The sequence below is a fragment of the Barbus barbus genome (genome assembly GCF_936440315.1).
Source record: "Barbus barbus genome assembly, chromosome: 38".
Classification (NCBI taxonomy): Eukaryota; Metazoa; Chordata; class Actinopteri; order Cypriniformes; family Cyprinidae; genus Barbus; species Barbus barbus.
In genome coordinates, this window is record NC_136716.1 from 26,338,053 (window position 1) to 26,357,741 (window position 19,689).

At 35.3% G+C, this 19,689-nt stretch overlaps 2 protein-coding genes across 2 annotated transcripts in view; both read left to right on the forward strand.

Annotated features, from left to right (window-relative positions):
• The first annotated feature begins 587 nt into the window (after positions 1 to 587).
• LOC306857570 (urokinase-type plasminogen activator-like) lies at positions 588 to 9,940 on the forward strand. The gene is made up of 11 exons (XM_079397571.1): positions 588 to 622; positions 1,859 to 1,942; positions 2,041 to 2,086; positions 2,901 to 3,002; positions 3,082 to 3,241; positions 4,463 to 4,560; positions 4,736 to 4,922; positions 7,398 to 7,549; positions 7,867 to 8,007; positions 8,112 to 8,260; positions 9,197 to 9,940. Exons 2-11 carry the CDS (start codon positions 1,886 to 1,888, stop codon positions 9,365 to 9,367), a joined length of 1,263 nt encoding a protein of 420 aa, XP_079253697.1. The 5' UTR covers positions 588 to 622; positions 1,859 to 1,885; the 3' UTR covers positions 9,368 to 9,940.
• A 3,533-nt stretch (positions 9,941 to 13,473) lies between these two features.
• LOC306857564 (vinculin-like) overlaps positions 13,474 to 19,689 on the forward strand; it is a 36,562-nt gene continuing 30,346 nt past the window's right edge. Inside the window, exon 1 of the mRNA XM_079397559.1 lies at positions 13,474 to 13,784. Within this exon, the coding sequence (XP_079253685.1) occupies positions 13,617 to 13,784 (168 nt within the window). The 5' untranslated portion in view covers positions 13,474 to 13,616. The remainder of the gene's footprint in view (positions 13,785 to 19,689) is intronic.

Consider the following 19,689-nt stretch of genomic DNA (forward strand, 5'->3'; position numbering starts at 1 on the left):
CCAATGATGAAGATTGTGAGATGTTTTAGAGGCTTGTGAAGATCATTCCTCCGCTGAGGAACAGTGAAAGTAAAGCTTCTGGAAACAAACGCTCCTCAAAAGATCCTGATGATCAGATTTGAGACTCATTTTTTCTAAAAAAAAAAAGGATTTATGGAGAATCAAGTAAAGCCGAGCTGCTTCAGTCCAGCAAGTGTTCATCTGGAAATATTACTACAGTTATTCTGATGTTTACTTGATAAAAACCAGTCAAGATTTGACAGCAAAAAGACACGTGAAGCACAAGATGAAGCTGGACATTTGTACAATTACACTAAAAGATGTTGGTCATTTAGAGACATAAGAAATTAAGAGGGTTAAAAGAATGGTTCAAACTGTGCTGGACAGAAAAAGAGGAAAAGAGCATCAAGAGAATTCCAGGATGAAGGAATTGAAGTTAATTTGAATCATTATGGTGATTCACTGATCTAGTTTCAATTCAGCAACACACAAACTCCCCCAACACGAGTCTGTCTGCTCCTGCAGCCAATCACAGCAAAGCAGCCTCTGTATGGGAGGGTTTAAAGCCAGCAGCGGGATGCAGAAGCACACACACCAGACCTGATCTGATCTGAACACACAGGTGAGTTGGGCTCTTACTGCTGATAACAGAGTTTATTATGCATGTCTCTGAACAATATTCATAGTGACAATAATCTGTGTACTGCAAATGATGAGATGAGCTCAAGCTGTGACAGTGATGTTCTCCAGCATGACAACATTTTTGTTTCTTAATTCCAGAAAATTTGAATCTTTAAAATAAAAAAATATTTTATGTTTTATTAAATTCATTTATTAAATTGTGGAAACCCCATTTCAAAGCAAAGATCATTTGCTCTTGGAATAGTTTGAGTTCATGCTGAGATCTCTGATTTTGCAGATATTGGTCAATTCATTTTGAGATCTCCTCTGAAACTCTTGAAGAGATGCATGTGAGATTATGGAGTCTTATTCTTAGGAGAAACATCTCAACTGTGTCTAGGAAAAATATTATAAACATCTCCTCTGTGATATTTCTGGTCCTGTGGGTGTGGATCTCAGAGTTTTAATCTCCGCTCCGGGCCTGTTCTGTCTGGTCCTGGTCTGAATCCAGGAAAAGTCACGTTTCTTTACAGTCATATACAGATTCTCGGTTGTGAACTTGTAAAGAAAGTCTTGCCTTTTGTGTGCTTTTCTGTTGTGTTGGTCAATGTGACACTCAGTTTTCAAACTCTTCTCTTAAGTTTCTCATTTAGGCTAATGAATGTGCAAAGATTCAACACATACATGTGTTTTGGAAAGGTTGAACAAATTTTGCTACAGAACTTATGAAATGTAAGATTTAAAGTTTACTTGAAATTGAGACTGGTTTCTTTATGCAATTCACAGAAACTAAAACATATATATACTATTTCAGCACTGAAAATTAGTGTGAAAAAGCCATTTTATCCTCACATAGGTGTACAAAAAAAAAAATACAAAAAACAATACTAAGCACAAATATTGCTGTTAATACTTGCGGTTATTTGCACCTTACTACAAGTAGAAAAAACACTTTTTTTTGTAATATTTCGTGTCTGTGCAGCTAAATTTGAACATAAGTACATGTGGGTCAAATTGATCCCCAACACAATAGAAATAACAAAATAAAAAACATAAGGGGATTATTAAATTTCTCGTGTATATTTTTTAAGCTCTGCTTTCGCATAAATAGCATTTTTCATAGTAGTAATTTTTGGCTGATTGCGTTGAAACCAATGTGGGTGAATTGAACCCTCAAAATAGAAGTTGAGCCAGTTTTTGAACACAAATCGAGGGTTAATCAAATCACTTCTTACAGGTTTCAACATCCAAAGAAGCAGCAGAAATGGCTGGGTTTGGCCTACTGAGTTTGATTCTAGCTTTAGCAGCTCTCGCAGTTTGTGTAAGTGTGCTTCACAAGTATATATTTTCACAAATGCTTTTAATGCTAGACGGGGAATAACAACTTTTGTGTGTGTGTGTGTTTGTTTGTTCCTCCAGAGAGCCCAGCGCCGACTCTTTCCCAGCACTTTACATGAGAAATCAGGTACATGAATTTTGTCTGCAGTCTTTATTTTCCAGCAGATTACTTGCAAATACTGATTCCAAATTACATGACAAGAATCCATTACATTACACATTTTAGGCAATATAACCTGACTACTTTTAGATCTAACTTCTTTATCACATTCATTTAAATAAGAAAAGTTTGTACCATATTGACATAAAAATATAAAGGGAAAGAAAATATATTCTATTCATTGTGATTAACAACATGAAGTGCATTACGTCAAGGTTTCCTGGGTTCATGAAGAAATTACAGGGAGTTTGTGAGTTTAATGAAAAGCAAATAATTAATTAAAATAAATCATTTTAAAACAGTCAAAATAAAGCACTTACCAAAAAAGGTTAAATAATTTATGTGCATGCCATTTGACCTTCAACCAACGTCAGAACATGCGAATTATGAATAGATTATTAATCATTTATTGTTATTGTGTGCATAATACATAAACATGTAATTAATAAAAAACTGATACAAGTATTTTAAGATGTAATATAATCTAATTACAAGTACTTCATTTTTGGATAACACTTTATTTTAAGGTGTTCATTATACATGTTGCATACTATTATAATAACAGTAAATGATGCATAATTACATGCAAGTAACCCTAAGCCAAACCCTAATCCTATCTGTAATCATAGTAAGTACATGTAGGTAATTAATATTACTCAGTATAATTGCACCGTAACAAGGACACCTTAAAATAAAGTGTAACCATTTTTTGTAATCTGATTATTGCATGTAATCAGTTACTGTTTTATGATGTTTATTATGATTGTTTGTGTTCCTGCAGATGTTTCGTGTCTGAATGGAGGGACGTCTGTCTTGTCTCCGTCGGGTCGTCACATGCTCTGTGTCTGTCCTGACGGCTTCAGCGGCTCCAGCTGTGAAAGAGGTGCATATCACTCGTGTGTGTTTATTACCATTAACTGCTGTTTGCATGCATTCATATTCATTGTGATGTTTTGTGGCAGATGAATCCATCTCCTGCTTTGACGGGATCGGTCTGCACTACAGAGGGCCCATGTCTAAATCAGAGAGTGGGCGGGAATGTCTGGAATGGGATTCCGAGAGTGTGCGTGAAATCGGAGTCTATCCCAAGAATCTTGTCCCGGGACGACACAACCACTGCAGGTGAGTTCCACTGACTGAAGAGCTTCAGCTGACTCTACACACACTAGAATAAGAACAAACAGAGCCTGCGGTCCAGACCTGACCGGTAACCCCTTACTAGGAGTTCCCTGGAGACCGTAGATTAACTGAAAAACTGACTAAATACTAAATCAACATGCATTTGTGCTGAAGGCTTGGATATGAATGGAACAAGAAAACTGGTGTAATGTTATGGAGCTCAGTTTATGAGCAAATCTCACGAAAGGTGCCAAGAACACGTCTTTGGCATAATTCATAGATAAAATAAATAATATATATTACATTTAATTAAAAACTTTTTTATATTCAAATTTTAAAATAAAATATTTTATATTTTAAATTAAACTTAAATTTAAAATTAGATTTATGTTTTGCATAAAATTAAGCCTTATTATAAGGAATATTATTAGTCCAATGTTTGGAATTATTATTATTATTATCATAAAAAAAAAAAAATCTGACAGTATTTAATGAAAATTTAACACATTTAACAACTTAACATAACTTTCTTATGAAAACTATATAATTTAGAAAGAGTACAACAAATATCATACTTTACAGTTTAAATAATATATACATATAAACATGCAATATTTAATTTTTACAGTAAATTTTAAATAATTATTTTATTTTATAAAGTTGTGCATGAAGATTATTATTAATTAAGCTTTTTTAGATGATTAAGATTTTTTCATTTTGTTATTATTTTAATGACAATTAAACACATTTACCCTGTTTATTAAATTACATTAATTTACATTTTGTATTAAAATAAATCAATACTGTTTTACAATTACTAATTATTCTATTTAATAAAGAAGATAAACCTTTTTGGATTATTAGATAAATCACTACTTTTAAAATCAATATACAATTACCTTTTTATTATTTAACATGAATTAAATAGAGCACAACAAATATCAGCACACTTCATACAGTATATTACAGTATAGTGAGATTACAGTATACTTTTCATTTTGGGGTGAAATATGATCTAGACATGTTTTTGGCAGGATTTCACTCCCCTTTATTCTCAAGCCCAGACGTGAAGATCTCCTGCAAAAACATATTCACAAACACACCTTGCGCACCTGTCTGAGCCTGTGAATCCTGAGCCATTCAGGTGCTCTTTAATGCCATTTCTGAGTGTTTTCCATCATACATCCATCATAACAAACAAACGTGTTCCATCATCACCCACAGAAACCCAGACTACAGCCGCAGACCCTGGTGTTACGTACGGGCCGCGTTTAGGATCATAAAAGAAGACTGTGATATTCCACGCTGTGCAAAAGATCAAGGTCTGATTCCGACCTTTTCACTGTATTATTACTAAATATCTGTAAATATCTGATATATGAAATGGTTTGATCCTGGTGGTCTGAAAGGCGCTCAGTCAGGTGAGATCATTGATGCGCATCTGGCTGTATTTGCTGCGGTTTGATTGACAGGTTGGGCTGTCTTTTCGTCTAATAGGATGGCAGTGTGGCCAGAGGGAGGAGCGGAGCATGAAGGTAGTGGGCGGGGCTTTGAGCGCAGTGGAGCGCCACCCCTGGATGGCGGCGGTATTCAGCAGGAGCTCACGCGGGAGAACGTTCACCTGCGGCGGGAGTCTCATCTCACCCTGCTGGGTCCTCACGGCCGCACACTGCTTCCCTGACGGGTCAGTGCACAAAACAAACCGGACAGATGAGAAGAAAGTACAGATATGTCAATGCATTCCCCCGAGAAACTTTGCATTTTTTCTGAACGCAAGTTGGGAGGACAAAATATATTTCAATGCTTTCGCATTTGCGCGCAAAATTTTGCATTCCTCTGTGAAACTTAAAATTAGTGCTGGGAGAAACGAACCTTTTCCAACTGTTTGGAAGCGCTCGAACACCACATACTAGTGATGCCTGCTGGTCAAAGTGTGTAAATGCAACAAAAACTCGCGCTAAAACATGCATAAAAACAGCTTTTAAAAAACAAATCTTTTATTGAAAGTATAATACATAAAATGCAATAAAAATAATAAAATACCGTTAAATATGAATTGGATGCACAATAGGTGTTTTTAAAAATATTTTATATTAATTTGTTTTATTTGTTTTGTGGACAGCCTCTATATAGATGGCAGTAAGAGACTATTAAAGGTGGGGTATGCATTTTTTCAAAAACGCTTTAGAAAACGAGTCGGGGCCGAGTACCAAAACAAACTTGTAGCCAATCAGCAGTAAGGGGCGTGTCTACTCATGATGCGAGGAGAAAGCGCTCATCAGTGCACATGACGGATAATAGCCGAGCCAAGCGGTGACAGAAAGATAGAGAAGCCGGATAAAAAACAAAAGAGGAAAACGTCTGCGGAACGAAAGAAGGTGTCTACACTGCACGCGACAAAGTGACTGTTGAAAATCATTGCTGTACCTATGTGTGGGGCGGAGCTATCAAAATAGGCGCGAGACCCTTTTGGGGTAGGGGCGTGCTTGTTTTGGTGATTTCAAATGTTAACATTGGCTTCCAGAAATCGCTTACCCCACCTTGAACTACTTCTCATCCTTTTATTCACACAAATGTCTTGTTAAAAATGTCTACAAATTGATGAAACTGGTAAACAGGTAAAAACCATAGCCGCTGGTTCAATGGTTCGCCACAGGGGGGCACTTGATTCACAGGTTTACAGAGATTGCCCCCAAAAAACAGAAATTTCGAAACAGTAACGACCAAACGTTTACTGAAATCACGTGACTTTGGCAGTTTGATACACACTCCGAAAAACTGTTCACAAAGCAGTGCTTCGAAAGTGCCCATCACAACTTAAAATCAATTAATAAACAAATAAATAAATAATAACTAGATAAAAAATGTTTGTCGAGACAAACTTTAAGTTGCCTTGAGAAAGCCGGACCAGAAAGTTTTAAAAAGTTTGAAAAGTTTAAAACAAGTTTAAGAAGTTTAAAAAGTTTAAGTTTGTAAAGTTTTAAAAGTTTAAAGTTTGACGGTTTTCAGTCTGAAATAGTTTGAAGTTTAAAGTAGTTTTAAAAGCTTAAAGTTTGATAGATAAAGGTTGCTAAGGTGTTGCTATGCGGTTGCTAGGGTACCCGGGGTGGTTGCTAAGGTGGTGCTATGCGGTTGCTAATGTACCCGGGGTGGATGTTAGGGTGTTGCTATGCGGTTGCTATGGTACCTGGGGTGGTTGCTAGGGTGTTACTATGCAGTTGCTAGGGTACTCAGGGTAGTTGCTAGGTTAGTTTGGGTGGTTGCTAGAGTGTTGCTATGAAGATAGATAGACAGACAGACAGACAGATAGATAGATAGATAGATAGATAGATAGATAGATAGATAGATAGATAGATAGATAGATAGTGTCAGACAATTTTACGTTTTACGTCTACAATTTTTGCGTTCCTTTGAACTTCGAATTTTGTGAGCGAACTTTTGCACTCTAAAACACAAAATGTTAATGCAAAAATTCTGGTGCAGGAATAATCGTTATATTTCAGTGACTTTGCATTCCCTCACAAGACTTTTGCCTTACCCCCAAGAAACTTTGCAAACGTTAAGTCTCGAGGGAACGAAAACTTTCTCGGTTCATGGTAGGGAAGATTTCTGACTTTTGCATCAAACGTTGCGTTCCACAGAGAAATCTTGCGTTTTGTGTTCACTCACAAAAGGTTTATGAGAAAAAAGTGTTTCTCGGGGAACGCAAAAGCTCTGGTAATGGAAAAATCAGTGCTTTTGCGTTCGCTTGCAAATTTTTTCATTCCCAATAAATTTTTGCGAGTGAAGGCAAAGTTTTTCAGTGGAATGCTTATGTTCTTGTGATGACAATGAAATAAAATCTCTCTGTCTCTCTTTCTTTCTATGTTTTTACGTTCATTCACAAACCTCTGCGTTCACTCACAAACTTTTCCCTGGGGAACATGATGGAAAAAATATGAGATGGGTTTGATAATTCAGTTTCAATGGCAAAACATGTGTTCTGCCGAGAAACTGTTTGGTTTTGCCAGCAAAGGCAATGCTTTTTTTTCTTTCATTACCTTGTTTCTTTAATAGGCCCTTCATTAAAAATGCAGCTGGATAAAATTAATGAATAAAATGGGATTGAGGTGTTTTTTGAAATATCTTTACACATTTCTCTCTTCTCGTTTGTTTTCAGCACTCAGACTAAACTCAATAAACTGTCAGTATTTCTGGGGAAGAACGCCATCAATGAGACAGATGTTCAGAGAGAGCAAGAGTTCAGTGTTTCTAAGCTCTTCATCCATGAACACTTCGACAACGCAGACGGCAACTTCAACAACGACATCGGTAATACTGACTGACTTAACCCCACGCATTCATTCACTTTGAAAAGAACTTTCTGTTCGGTGAGCCACCGTAAACACATTTCTGAGGATCAACCTTCTGAAAAGACCAGTTTATGCTAGTCCAGACTGGTTTAGTGACTGGTGAAGCTGGCTGACATGTAAAGTTTGGCTGGTTAAGCTAGTAAAGAAGCATCCAAGACACAACATATTCTGGTCTCAAAGTAGCTTTATGAGTTTAGCTTTATGAGACGTGTAATGCAGTAAAATGCATTTCACATCAGACTGTGATTAACATCAGATTGACTGCTGTGTGTTCAGCGCTGTTGAAGATTCACAGTCCTGACGGTCGCTGTGCTAAAGAGTCCAGTGCAGTCAAGACAGTCTGCATCCCTGAGGCACATCAGTCACTCAGCGACGGGACGTCCTGTGAGGTCACTGGATACGGCAGAGAGCAAGAAGGTACATCAGCTGAGAGTCTTGACTGTGTTTGTTCTGTTTGCACTAAAGAAGGGTTCATTCATCGTGTGTGTGTGTGTGTGTGTGTGTGTGTGTGTGTGTTGTAGGGTTGTGGTATTACTCTCAGTATCTCAGAGAAGCAAATGTCAACCTGCTGTCACAGGATTTGTGTTCGAGTAAAGCATATTACGGCAACATGATCACAGACAACATGCTGTGTGCCGGGAGTCCCGACTGGAGCGCGGACTCGTGTAAGGTGAGCCAGAAACTACTTATTTAACAACAATGACCCTTATAGATGTGCTGGAATATTAAATATACACATATATAAAATGCATGGCATGGCTCTACAAATTGGGTACAAATTTAGATTTTTTCATTTAGCAGATACTGATAGAGTACAATTTGGTGTCTCATTATTTTTCTAAAGAAATTAAGGCATAAATCCAATACGTGAAATGCATGAAAAGTAACTAGTTTCAAAATCAGAAAATGTCTGTACTGCCACTAATGTGCCCCACCAGACTGATGTTTTCAAACAATAAATCAATAATTTTAACATAATATTTGGTATTGAATTCACTGAACAAAATTATAAGCTTATATTAATTACCAATTAACATTTAGCTGTGTCTTACATAAACTTAATATGGCAAAATATGGCATCCCTACCCATTGAAATCTTAATTTATAACTATTTCTTTAAATGATTTAAGATCTGTTACCTAGTCTGTATCATTATGTTATTAAAATATATGTATTTATTTATTTTTATGATTATTTTGTTGATATTATTTGCATTTTTCAAATTTTTTTCTTTATTTTTATCTTTTTACATTTATTGAATGTTCATTTGTAGAAAAATCTAAATCAGAAATCAGGGTTTTAAACTTCACACATATCACAATGTTTGGGAAAAGACTGTATATATATATATATATATATATACAGTATACACACACACACATAAATAAATGCTGGGACATTATCCATTAATTTTATGAACATTTCAAACTATTCAAATACAGATAAAACACCTGTAAAAAAATCTATACAGAAAATTCATTTATATTAATACAGTACATTGTGCCCTTTTTTTACAGGCCACATGTAAAATTATTGCACATTTTTATCACTAAGAAGCAAGAAAAGCCTGTCAGGTTGATGCGTCTGTTCTTCTGGGTTGTTTCAGGGTGACTCTGGCGGGCCGCTGGTGTGTCGCGTCCGTGAGCGTGTGTTTCTGTTCGGTGTGGTGAGCTGGGGAGAGGGATGCTCCAGACCCTTCCGTCCTGGAGTTTATGCCAAAGTCAGCAACTACCACCGCTGGATCCTGGAGAAAAGCGGCCTGTCGTCGCTCAGCTGAGAACAGGAGCTCACCTGCCCTCACAGACCAACATACAGAACATGAACAAACGAGGCAAACGAGTCGTGTTCAAACTGATTTCTGTTCAGTTACTCATTAATATGTCCATCATTCTTACATTCCATTCTATTGCCAAGAGATATAATAGCAGCTCAAAGGACTTTCTGTGTGGAAAATGTTTATAAAAGTTCTGTTTTGCATTGGTATTGAAATGTATAGTCCATTTTCTTTTCGTTCCTGTTTTTATATTGTTGTATAATTTTATATTGTTGTGTAACTATTTATTTTATGTCAATGATAAAAGCCAATTATTAGGCCAATAAACAAATTCTGTTTTTAACTATTGTGTGCATTCTGAGTAAATATTGTGTACAATATGTATTTGTATTAATGTGTGTGTGTTTGTATGTATATATATATATATATATATACACTTACAGTAGATGCATATAAAGTAGCTTTATTTTACTGGAACTTTAAAGCAACTGAAACTATAATGTAATAAAGTTTTGACCCACTTGTTTAAAGTTTTAGCCTGTTTTGGTATCTGAATATTAATAAATGTATTCTATGAAGATTTGACAGTCTGTGCATTTAATCAGAAGATTTTCTTTGTGTTTTATTAGCACATATGACATGCCGCTGCATGTTTAATCTCCTTGAGTAGTATATACACTCCATGAACAGTCAAAAACACACATAATTTGTTCATATAATCGCTGCAGTTTACACAGATACTCACTCACTATCAGCTATTATATACTATCATATTGTAACAATGGAAGAAAATGTGTGTGAAATGTCATGACTAAGTCCGGATCATTGTAGCAGCTGTGTGTGTGAATCCAGTGCACCGTCACCATAGTTACAGAATCTGAGGTGATGATGTCACAGGGTCAGCAGAGGTCACAGATGGAGTTTAAAGCACTGACATCACTCACAAAAACAATGTCATTAATGCAACACTGAACAATATTAAAATATCAGCTGTAATAAAGAGCATAATTATCTCAAGGTACAAACCTGTCACTGGGACAGTACCCTTTCAGAAGACACTAATATGTATCTTTAAGGTACTAACATATTCCATTTAGGGGTAAATAAGGAACAAAGATGTACATTTTAGCTTTTGTATGTTAAAGTAGGCCTATCTGTTTTTCTGAGAGCCGCTACAGTTTCTTATTCATCCACTGGATGGCAGACTAAAGACACTGAAGTACATACTGATGTTGTCCACTCTTCATCTCACACACTCTTCATACTTCCTCCTGCTGATGACATTAGTATGAAGACTGGTTTGTGTGCTCAAGGTAACTGTAGGCCTAACTGCTGGAGTGTGGTATATGAACAATATTGGAAAAGATGATACATTAAAACGACGACACATGGCAATACTGACAAATGCTAAAAATATTTAGGCTGCTAAACTACGGAAATAACAGAACGTGTGATATAAATTCTAAAAATAGAGATCTGTTTCACAGAATCATCCATTATATGACACCTTGAGTTTTTATTGGCACAGTTACACTTACAAGGAATTTGACTGCTTGGGTTGCTGCAAAAAATAGTCAACATGCCACATCAATTAGGCCTACTTCAGACCCAATATATATATACCCAATTCCATATGGGAATTAAACTCCAAACTGACTTCCTCAATTCTTTCTTTTCAGACTCTTCCATATTCGGTCATGCATCCTGTTGAGGGTCTCTGGGCAAATTCTTGGGCTGTTTGAGATGTCTGATGAACAGCTTGAGATCCTGTTATTGCTATTTCAGTATGATCAGATGAAGGCTGCAACCTGCTCTTATGATTATGAATATGGAATGAGCAACATGAACAAAATTATATAATGATATCACATTTGTTTTCATCCACCTAGAACATGTCATGCATTAATGCATTTAAGTTTTCAAGGGTTTCAACATTTTTTTTTTTTAATCAGTAAATAATGTTTAATTCATGTTAAAACTTTAAAGCAGCAGCTGTCCCAAATGTTATGTCAATGCCATGACAAACAAAAATATAAAGAATATACATAGCAAAAAGTATTCATAATTTTATAATTATAGTTATATTTTACACTGTTTTTATCAGATTAATCAGTGAATAAATATGCCTATGTATTTTTTTTTCAGCTTATGAAACCCTACACATTGTAAATTAATTAATTATATTGTATTGTTCCATTAGCCTATACTGATCTTGTTGCAAATAAAGATGTAAATAGCTCCACACAAGGCCTCAAACAGATTCTAAACAGTGCTGGGCAATATTCAGACCCAGCAGACCGCTTTGGTGCCCCCTGGCACTCAGAAGTCATCATCCAGAACAGAATCACGTTTCCTTTTTAGGGCATGAGAATGTATTACGTAATTTGGGAAGAACTCGAGTCTCTAGCAAACGCTACAAAGGTTATGGGCGGAGCCAATCAGGAAGAATGAGGTTTGCGCGAACCAATCGCATTCACGGGCGCTTCGGCGCTTGCTTTCTGATTGGTGGACGGAGAGTTTGCGTCATCGGGGAGGATTAGGTTGAGTGTGATGTGGGAAGCCGCGAATCGATTCTTTCGAACGGATCATTTCAGCGAGTCAGTTCAAAGAGAGAGTAAATGTTTATGTAGATAAACTTAGAGTTCATTGACACAAAAAAATGTTACAGTAGAATAGTTGCAATAGTGATTAATAGCAAAGAATTGTGTGGCCTGTGTAATAAATAAATTTTTAGACAACTAAATAGGCTACTATTTACCTACTATTTTACACACACACAGACACACTCTCTCTCTCACACACACACACACACACACACACACACACACACACACACAGACAGACAGACACACACACTCTCTCTCTCTCACACACACACAGACACACACACACACACACACAGACAGACACACTCTCTCTCTCTCTCACACACACACACACACACACACACACACACAGACACACTCTCTCACACACACACACACACACACACACAGATACACTCTCTCTCTCTCACACACACACAGACACACACACACACACTCTCTCTCTCTCTCTCACACACACACACTAAACACACACACACATTTAGGTCCCCACCGTGACACGAGTCCCCATGAGTCTCTGTGTATTCAGGTTCAAGTCCCCCCCCCCCCCACACACACATATAAGCTAAACCTTGCTATGTATAGGCCTACTGCTGAGACTGATCATAGGACTTGCATATCTTTGCTCTTTTGTTGATTTTGATTGCTTCTGTTGTCATCATTTGTAAGTCGCTTTGGATAAAATGTAAAATGTACTAGAATGTTAAGTAGGCCTGCTAGTATGGTATAGTTTTTTTTTATAGTAAACCTAATACTTTAAATATTGTGCTTTGGTAATATTGTAAATGCTGACAAAGTTTATCTGACTTTAGAATCTCATGAATAGTTTCTAGTGACATTAAAAAGATATTATTACAGTTGGATTATTTACTATTTAAAATGACTGGTAACAAAACACACACACACACACACACACACACAGTAGTTGGTAACACTTTACAATAAGGTTAATTTGTTAACAACATTAGTAAACATGAACCAGTCTCAAGTCTGCTTTACTTGGAGCTATTTCCACTACAAAGTAGACCAAAGGACTGTACAGCAACACGACAAAACAAGAATAGTACAAACAAAAACCAATAATAACAGAAAAACTAATTAAAGCAATTTACATCTTCCAGAAGTCAATCATTAAAAGCCATAGAAAACAAGTAAGTTTTCACACGAGATTTAAAAACATCAACTGAGGGTGCAGTTCATGTTAATTTCAGCATTTACTAATGCATTATTAAAATCACAAGTTGTGTTTGTTAACATTAGTTAATGCACTGTGAACAACTTTATTTTCATTAACTAAGATTAATACTGTAATAAATCCATTGTTCATTGATTGTTCATGTTACTTAATACATTAACTAATGTTAACAAATGACAACTTATTGTAAAGTGTTACCCAATAGATTAGTTTTAGTGAATAAATGTCAAATTCAGTGAGTTGTTGACTCGTGAAGCGCGAGTGAATCATTTTGCGAACTGGAAAGAACCGACTCCAACGAGCGATTCATTCGCGAGACGAGTCGCTTCCCACGAGAGAGTTAGTGTGTTGCATGAAGGAGAGTTAGTGTGTTCTTGAGTGGGGTAGTCTCTGAGAGGGGAGTCTGGATACACACTTGGAAAGAGAGTTTGTGATCTCTTAAGAGCTCATCATGCCGGTTTTTCACACGAAGACGATAGAGAGTATCCTGGAGCCGGTGGCCCAGCAGATCTCTCATCTGGTCATCATGCATGAGGAGGGAGAGGTGGACGGGAAAGCCATCCCGGATCTCACCGCTCCCGTAGCCGCCGTGCAGGCAGCTGTCAGCAACCTTGTCCGGGTAAGAGTCCGGGGTTTTACTCTCGTTTTTAAGCGTGAATGCACGTGTATAACTCTCAGGGTGGATGTAAAGTATCGCTGTTTGATGTTAATGTAACCGCGAAAGTTTCCTGAAGTTCTCTGGCTTTGATCCAAACCGAGTTCCGCCTTTTCCTCTTGGATTCCGCCCTGCTCGCTGAAACACCGCTGTGCCACGACATGCCATTCAATGCATCTGATGTCTGAGTCAAACTAGTCGTTTAGCTCAGGATTTATGCTAACATTGCATGTCCAGTCCCCTTCAGGAACATGAGGTGAGCTGTCTTGCTCAAGGTTACACAATGAAAGTTCACGAATCAGTGATTCATTCTTAAACAGAAAGGTTTTTACTGGTATCTGAAGAAGTTTTAACATCATGGAATCTTGGAGGCTCTTCATAGTGGACAATCTTCATTAAAATGATTGATGCATCAAGACAAAAAGGGTTTAAGAAGTGTTCGCTGGAAGGTTCTCTGGGGAACCAAAGCTGGTTCTTACATGGCATTGTTGTGACCCCTGCTTGGAAACTTTACTTTAGTGTTGTGTGGCTTGAACCCACATTCTTTCATGTAGGGTCTTTTTTGATTCTTCTCCCCAGCATCTAACCACAGAGTCTACAGCGGTTCAGAGAGATATTGATATGAGGCATCCACATCAAACCACATGATCCTTTAACCTCTACAGTCCCAACCACAAAACTTCATAAAGGATAATAATTCCCCTTAGAATTGATTTCAAGGGCTTTTTTACATTAGCTAATGTTTTTCAAATCCAAAAAATACAGTTTGTCCATTTATGTCAAAGATTTCAATTCATCAATTAATTTAAGTGAGAATACATCCTGCAAATTTAAGTACAATTTGCATATGCAAATGTATCTGTAAATAATGCACAAGATATCACAACACAATAAACACTAGATGATACAGTTCTATACTGTATACAGCCAATCATGTCTGTTTTTCTTTTATTCTTATTTTCATTTTTATACATGTAAACAATTATTAATTATATTTTACATTTTTGTTTATATATGTATATATATATTACATATATAATACATTAATTTGAAATATTACATTTAAAATGATTTTAATAAAAATGTTTTAAAAAGTAAATGTATAATATTAATATTTTAAAATATTAAAATTAATTAATTGATATGCAATTATATTTACAAATAGTACATTAATTATTTTTATCCATAAGAACGATAATACAATTTAAATGTATGCATAAAATGTAATTGTTTAATAAATTATTTTAAAATAATAATTTAAATAATTTATTTAAAAATTAAATGGTAGTATAAGCATTTTTGTATTTATAGTATTTATATAAAATAATATATTTAAAATATAATAAATTATATATCTATAATTATTTGAATATATAATTTTTGTTGCTTTTCAGTTGCCCTAGTTAATTTGTGAGCGTGGTTTCCACATTATGACAGATCTGATCTGCTGTCAGTCTCTCAGTATACTGTGTGTTTAAACAGAGGAAGGGAAGTCTGTCCTGGAGAGATTCTGCAGAAGTGCTTCTATCAGCTGTCTGCTGGCTTGTGTGTGAGGTTATCTAAAACAGAAACAAAACCTTCAGAAGCCTGTAAATTCATCAACACACACTCCTGCTCTTCAGTTATTCTTAGCAGTTGTCCAGGGTTAACTTGAGACTCCTGAAATAACACGGACAGGGGTTTTTCTTCCTTTGAATCTGACTTGAGTCTGTGTCACAGTAACTTAATATCTACTGAAGCTGAGAAACTGAGAGTTAGATTAGGTCATGATTAGGCATCTAAAGGTGTCTCAATATGACTGCAATGCATGTGTAAATGTGACCCCACCCTGTTAAACACTTCCTGTCTGTGCAGCTTTACAGGATGTTATTTTCTCAAATATCTCACGCCGCTGTGCTTTCTAATGTCACTCGTCTTCATCTCAGATTAATCTGAGATTTTCTGAGCGCTTTACAGCATGAGGCTCAATATAGTATATTAAAGCTTTATTCCTCGTGTTTCAACGGTTCCTGTCTTATTTCGTATATTTCTCATCTTCCTTCCTCTTTGCTTTATTTTTCTTCCTCTATTTATTTATGTGTAATTTGGTTTGTTAGTGGTGTTTGGTGTTATTTTGGGGGCGTGTTTCAGAGACAGTCGCAGAGGATTTCCTGCTTTAGCTGAGATGGGATATCAGAGCTCAGGGTGCTTAATAGAAATGATGTTTTGAACCTGAATGAACTCTAGTGAATTATTCATAGTGTCTCTCCAGGACAGAATACAGAGAGTCTCCTCAGACAGAGCATCAGACTCACTTAATCATGCAATTTTATCCTGCTTTTCTGTGAAATGAGAACATGAGGCTGCTAATTAAATTGAATAAAAAATAAACATCAGTATTCATTTTTAAGTCAACAATAAAAAAATTAAAATGTATACATATTAAAAAAAAGTAATTTAAAATATTAATTATATTATTTCAAATTACTTTAAAACAAAAATGTTTTAAATAGTAAATATATAATATTTATCGTTTTAAACATTAAAATAAAATTTAATTAATTGTTGTGCAATTATTATTTTATAAATATAACATTAATTATTTTTAATCATATAAGTACAATAATAAAATAAAAATTGTATACATATAATAAAATGTAATTGTTTAAAAACATTATTTTAAAATAAAATCTAAAAATTATTTAAACAGTAATTATGTGATAAAACTAATTTATATTTATATAATATTAATATAAAATATTTATATTTATTTAAAATATATTTTGCAATTACTCACAAATATTACGTTAATTTCTTTTTTACCCGTCTGAGTAGAATAATCAAATCTGTACATTTAATAAATGTAATTGTTTAAAACATGAATTTAAAATAGTATATTATATAAAATGGTTTAAAATCAAATAGTTTAAAAAGTATACAATTTTTAAATGTTAGAATATATATATTTTGCAATTAGTTTTTAAAATATAAAATTAATTATGAATGAATTTCTCTTGCGTTGCCATCTCTAGATTCTAAAATCTTTTTGTCTTGAAATCAGAAGTCAGTGAGTTTAGGATGCCTCCCATGTCACCGATCTAAAACTGATGTTCTCACATTGTTGTTTTGTGTAACAGCTCATATTTTGTGGTCAGTGCTGGGAATGTGCGGCTCCGTGTCTTCTTTAGAGGCTGAAGGGTCAAACGCTGGCTGAACATTTCTCAAGATCGCACGGGAAAAAACCTCCTCCCTATACTACAAGAGAAGCGTTTGTTATCAGAAGTGAGAGAAATACGGCTGTATTAGGCAACACTTCTGCTGCTGAAGCTCATGAACTCCTTCAGTTCTTATTTTAGGAGATTTCTTTTAGAAGAAAGAATTTTATCTGGATTTTTTACACGGGCACCAAAGGAGAAGGGAGCTGTGTTTATTTATCTTTTCATTTGCACTTGTTCCAGCCCTAAAACATGGACTTCCAGATGGAAGATCAGCGGTTTAATCACAGTGGAGATCTATGATTCTCTTTCTAGAAAGCTTCTGCCGGAAGTTGCTTTAGACTGAAATGTGATCTTTCACAGCATCAGCTCAGCCTCAGCTCAACCACACCACTTACATGACTCAACGCATCTCATTTCCTTAAACAGAAGCTGCATTCATCTACGGACATGAAAGATACCACAAATCAGGCTTTTTTATTATTTCAATTAGATTAAATCATTAAAACAGAATCCAGAAATATTAAAGCACAAAACACAGATTCTGGAAAAGATTTCATAGGTCCCTAAAAATATAATTTTAAATCGTATACGTTTCACGACTTTAGTTAATTAAACAGGATTTTTGATTAATAAAATGTATTTTCAGACAGAATTCAAATTTAAATGAAAAAAAAAAAAAACGGAATCCAGAAAAATTTAAATTCAAAATAAATAAATAAACCTCAAACAAACAGAATATGGGGGGAAAATAGGAAGTAAATAAAATAGATTTAAAAAATGTATTTCAGAAGGCCCTAAAAATGACATTGTGTTAAACTTAATAAATTGTATAAGTTTAAATTATTAGTTTGTATAAGCTTAAATTCTTTAGACATGCCTTTTGATTTATAAAACTTAATTTAACTTAAAACAGGATCCAGAAAATTGGATTTCACAGGCTCTAAAATGTCATTTTTGTTCAACTTTTAATCAATTGTTGTTAGATTGTATAAATTTGAATAAATTAGACATGCTTTTTGATTAATAAAATGTAATTTAACTGTTAAAACAGAATCAAGAAAAATGGGCAGAAAAACAGAGAAAAAATGCATTTGAGAAAAAATATATAATAAAAAAAATTAAAACTCATTAGACATGTCTTTTGATTAATAATGTTTAATTTAATTGTTAAAACAGAATCCAGAAATAAAAAAAATTAAATAAAAACTGAAATTGAAAAAAAAAAAAAAAAAGAGCTTTCATGGGGCCTTAGTTTCTAGATAATCTAGTTTCAAGATGTCCAAAATTTAGCCATTACTTAAAGTTCAAATTTGAGGAATGCATTTTTTGCTTTATTTATTTGCCCATTTTTGTTATAGGACTTCAAATAGTCATCCTGGAGCTTTCTGAATGTATTCTGGAAGCCTTTGCGTTCTGTAGATTGTGTTTGAAGTGATCTGAGGAAGGGATGGAGCTGCTCTCAGTGTGTCCGGTCTCAGGATTATAATGTTCCAGAGCTGAGAGAGAAGAGAGGGTTTTTACTCACTAAACTGCTCCTCCTGTGAGTCTGTTGTTGTTTATGTGTCTCGGACCGGACAGATATGCAGTCTCTCTTTCCATTCACAGAAGGGAACGTTTATCATCCGCCTGTAGCCGGGGAAAGCAGTTTAATGACACGCTGAGATAATGTCTAAATAACTCTTTAGAAGAAAGTCAAGTTTGGAAACGAGAGCAGAGCTTCATTCATGCAGAACAGTTTTCATATCAATCACAGAGTGCTGCTGCGTTCTTTGGGTGCCAGATATTTTATTACTTTTGTGTGCGGAGAGAACTGGATTATGTTATGGTTAGTGAGGATGGCTGTGGTTTATGAGGTTAATTAAAAAGGTTTACGAACCTGTTGAGACTGAAATGGTTGGATTGGTGACAGGATAACTCAAGGTCCAGTTAAAGATTGACTTCTTGTTTGTGTGAAGTGCCTTGATTTCTTGACAACTACGTCCTGATATGATACACATGCTTTACAATGTCATAGAGTGCAACAGACATTGACTTATATATAACTATAAAACAGACGATATATGATTCTGTAGAAGACATGTCACAAAAAGTATTTATAATCCTAGAGAGGTTTGTTATCCTGAAAGTGGAAATTGTTGCAAAAGAACAGACTTCTGTAAAGCATTGCATCGCGTACTTACTTGCATGCATGCATTTTATATATGTTGCAATAAAAACTTAAAGGAATTTTTCAGGCAAAAATGAAAATGAGCTGAAAATCTACTCCCCCTCAGGCCATCTGATGAGTTTGTTTCTTCATCAGATTTGGAGATGTTAACTGATGGACTGGAGTGGTGTGGATTATTGTGGTGTTTTTATCAGCTGTTTGGACTCTCATTCTGACGGCACCCATTCACTGCAGAGCATCCATTGCTGAGCAATCTAATCAAATCTAATCTAATCAAAGTGGTGTTTCTGCAATTTCCACCATGATAGAGTTTCTTTTTACTCCAAATGCAAGTATTTTTATGGTATTCGGTTCTATAATAAATACATTTTAAAATAAGATGGTTGTGGATGATTGTCTTATTCAATAGAGTCGAGCACAGGAGCTGTGTGTGTTTGAGCTCTTCAGCTCTGAGGGCTCTTCGAAGTGTGTGTAGAGCATTGAGAAACGCATACAAAGAGCCGTC

Bases quoted from the DNA above. Each gene is read 5' to 3' on its own strand.
- LOC306857570 (XM_079397571.1), top strand. From the start codon at position 1,886: ATGGCTGGGTTTGGCCTACTGAGTTTGATTCTAGCTTTAGCAGCTCTC. The intron at 1,943-2,040 runs GTAAGTGTGCTT...TTGTTCCTCCAG, and splicing joins TAGCAGCTCTCGCAGTTTGT to AGAGCCCAGCGCCGACTCTT. The intron at 7,550-7,866 runs GTAATACTGACT...CTGTGTGTTCAG, and splicing joins CAACTTCAACAACGACATCG to CGCTGTTGAAGATTCACAGT.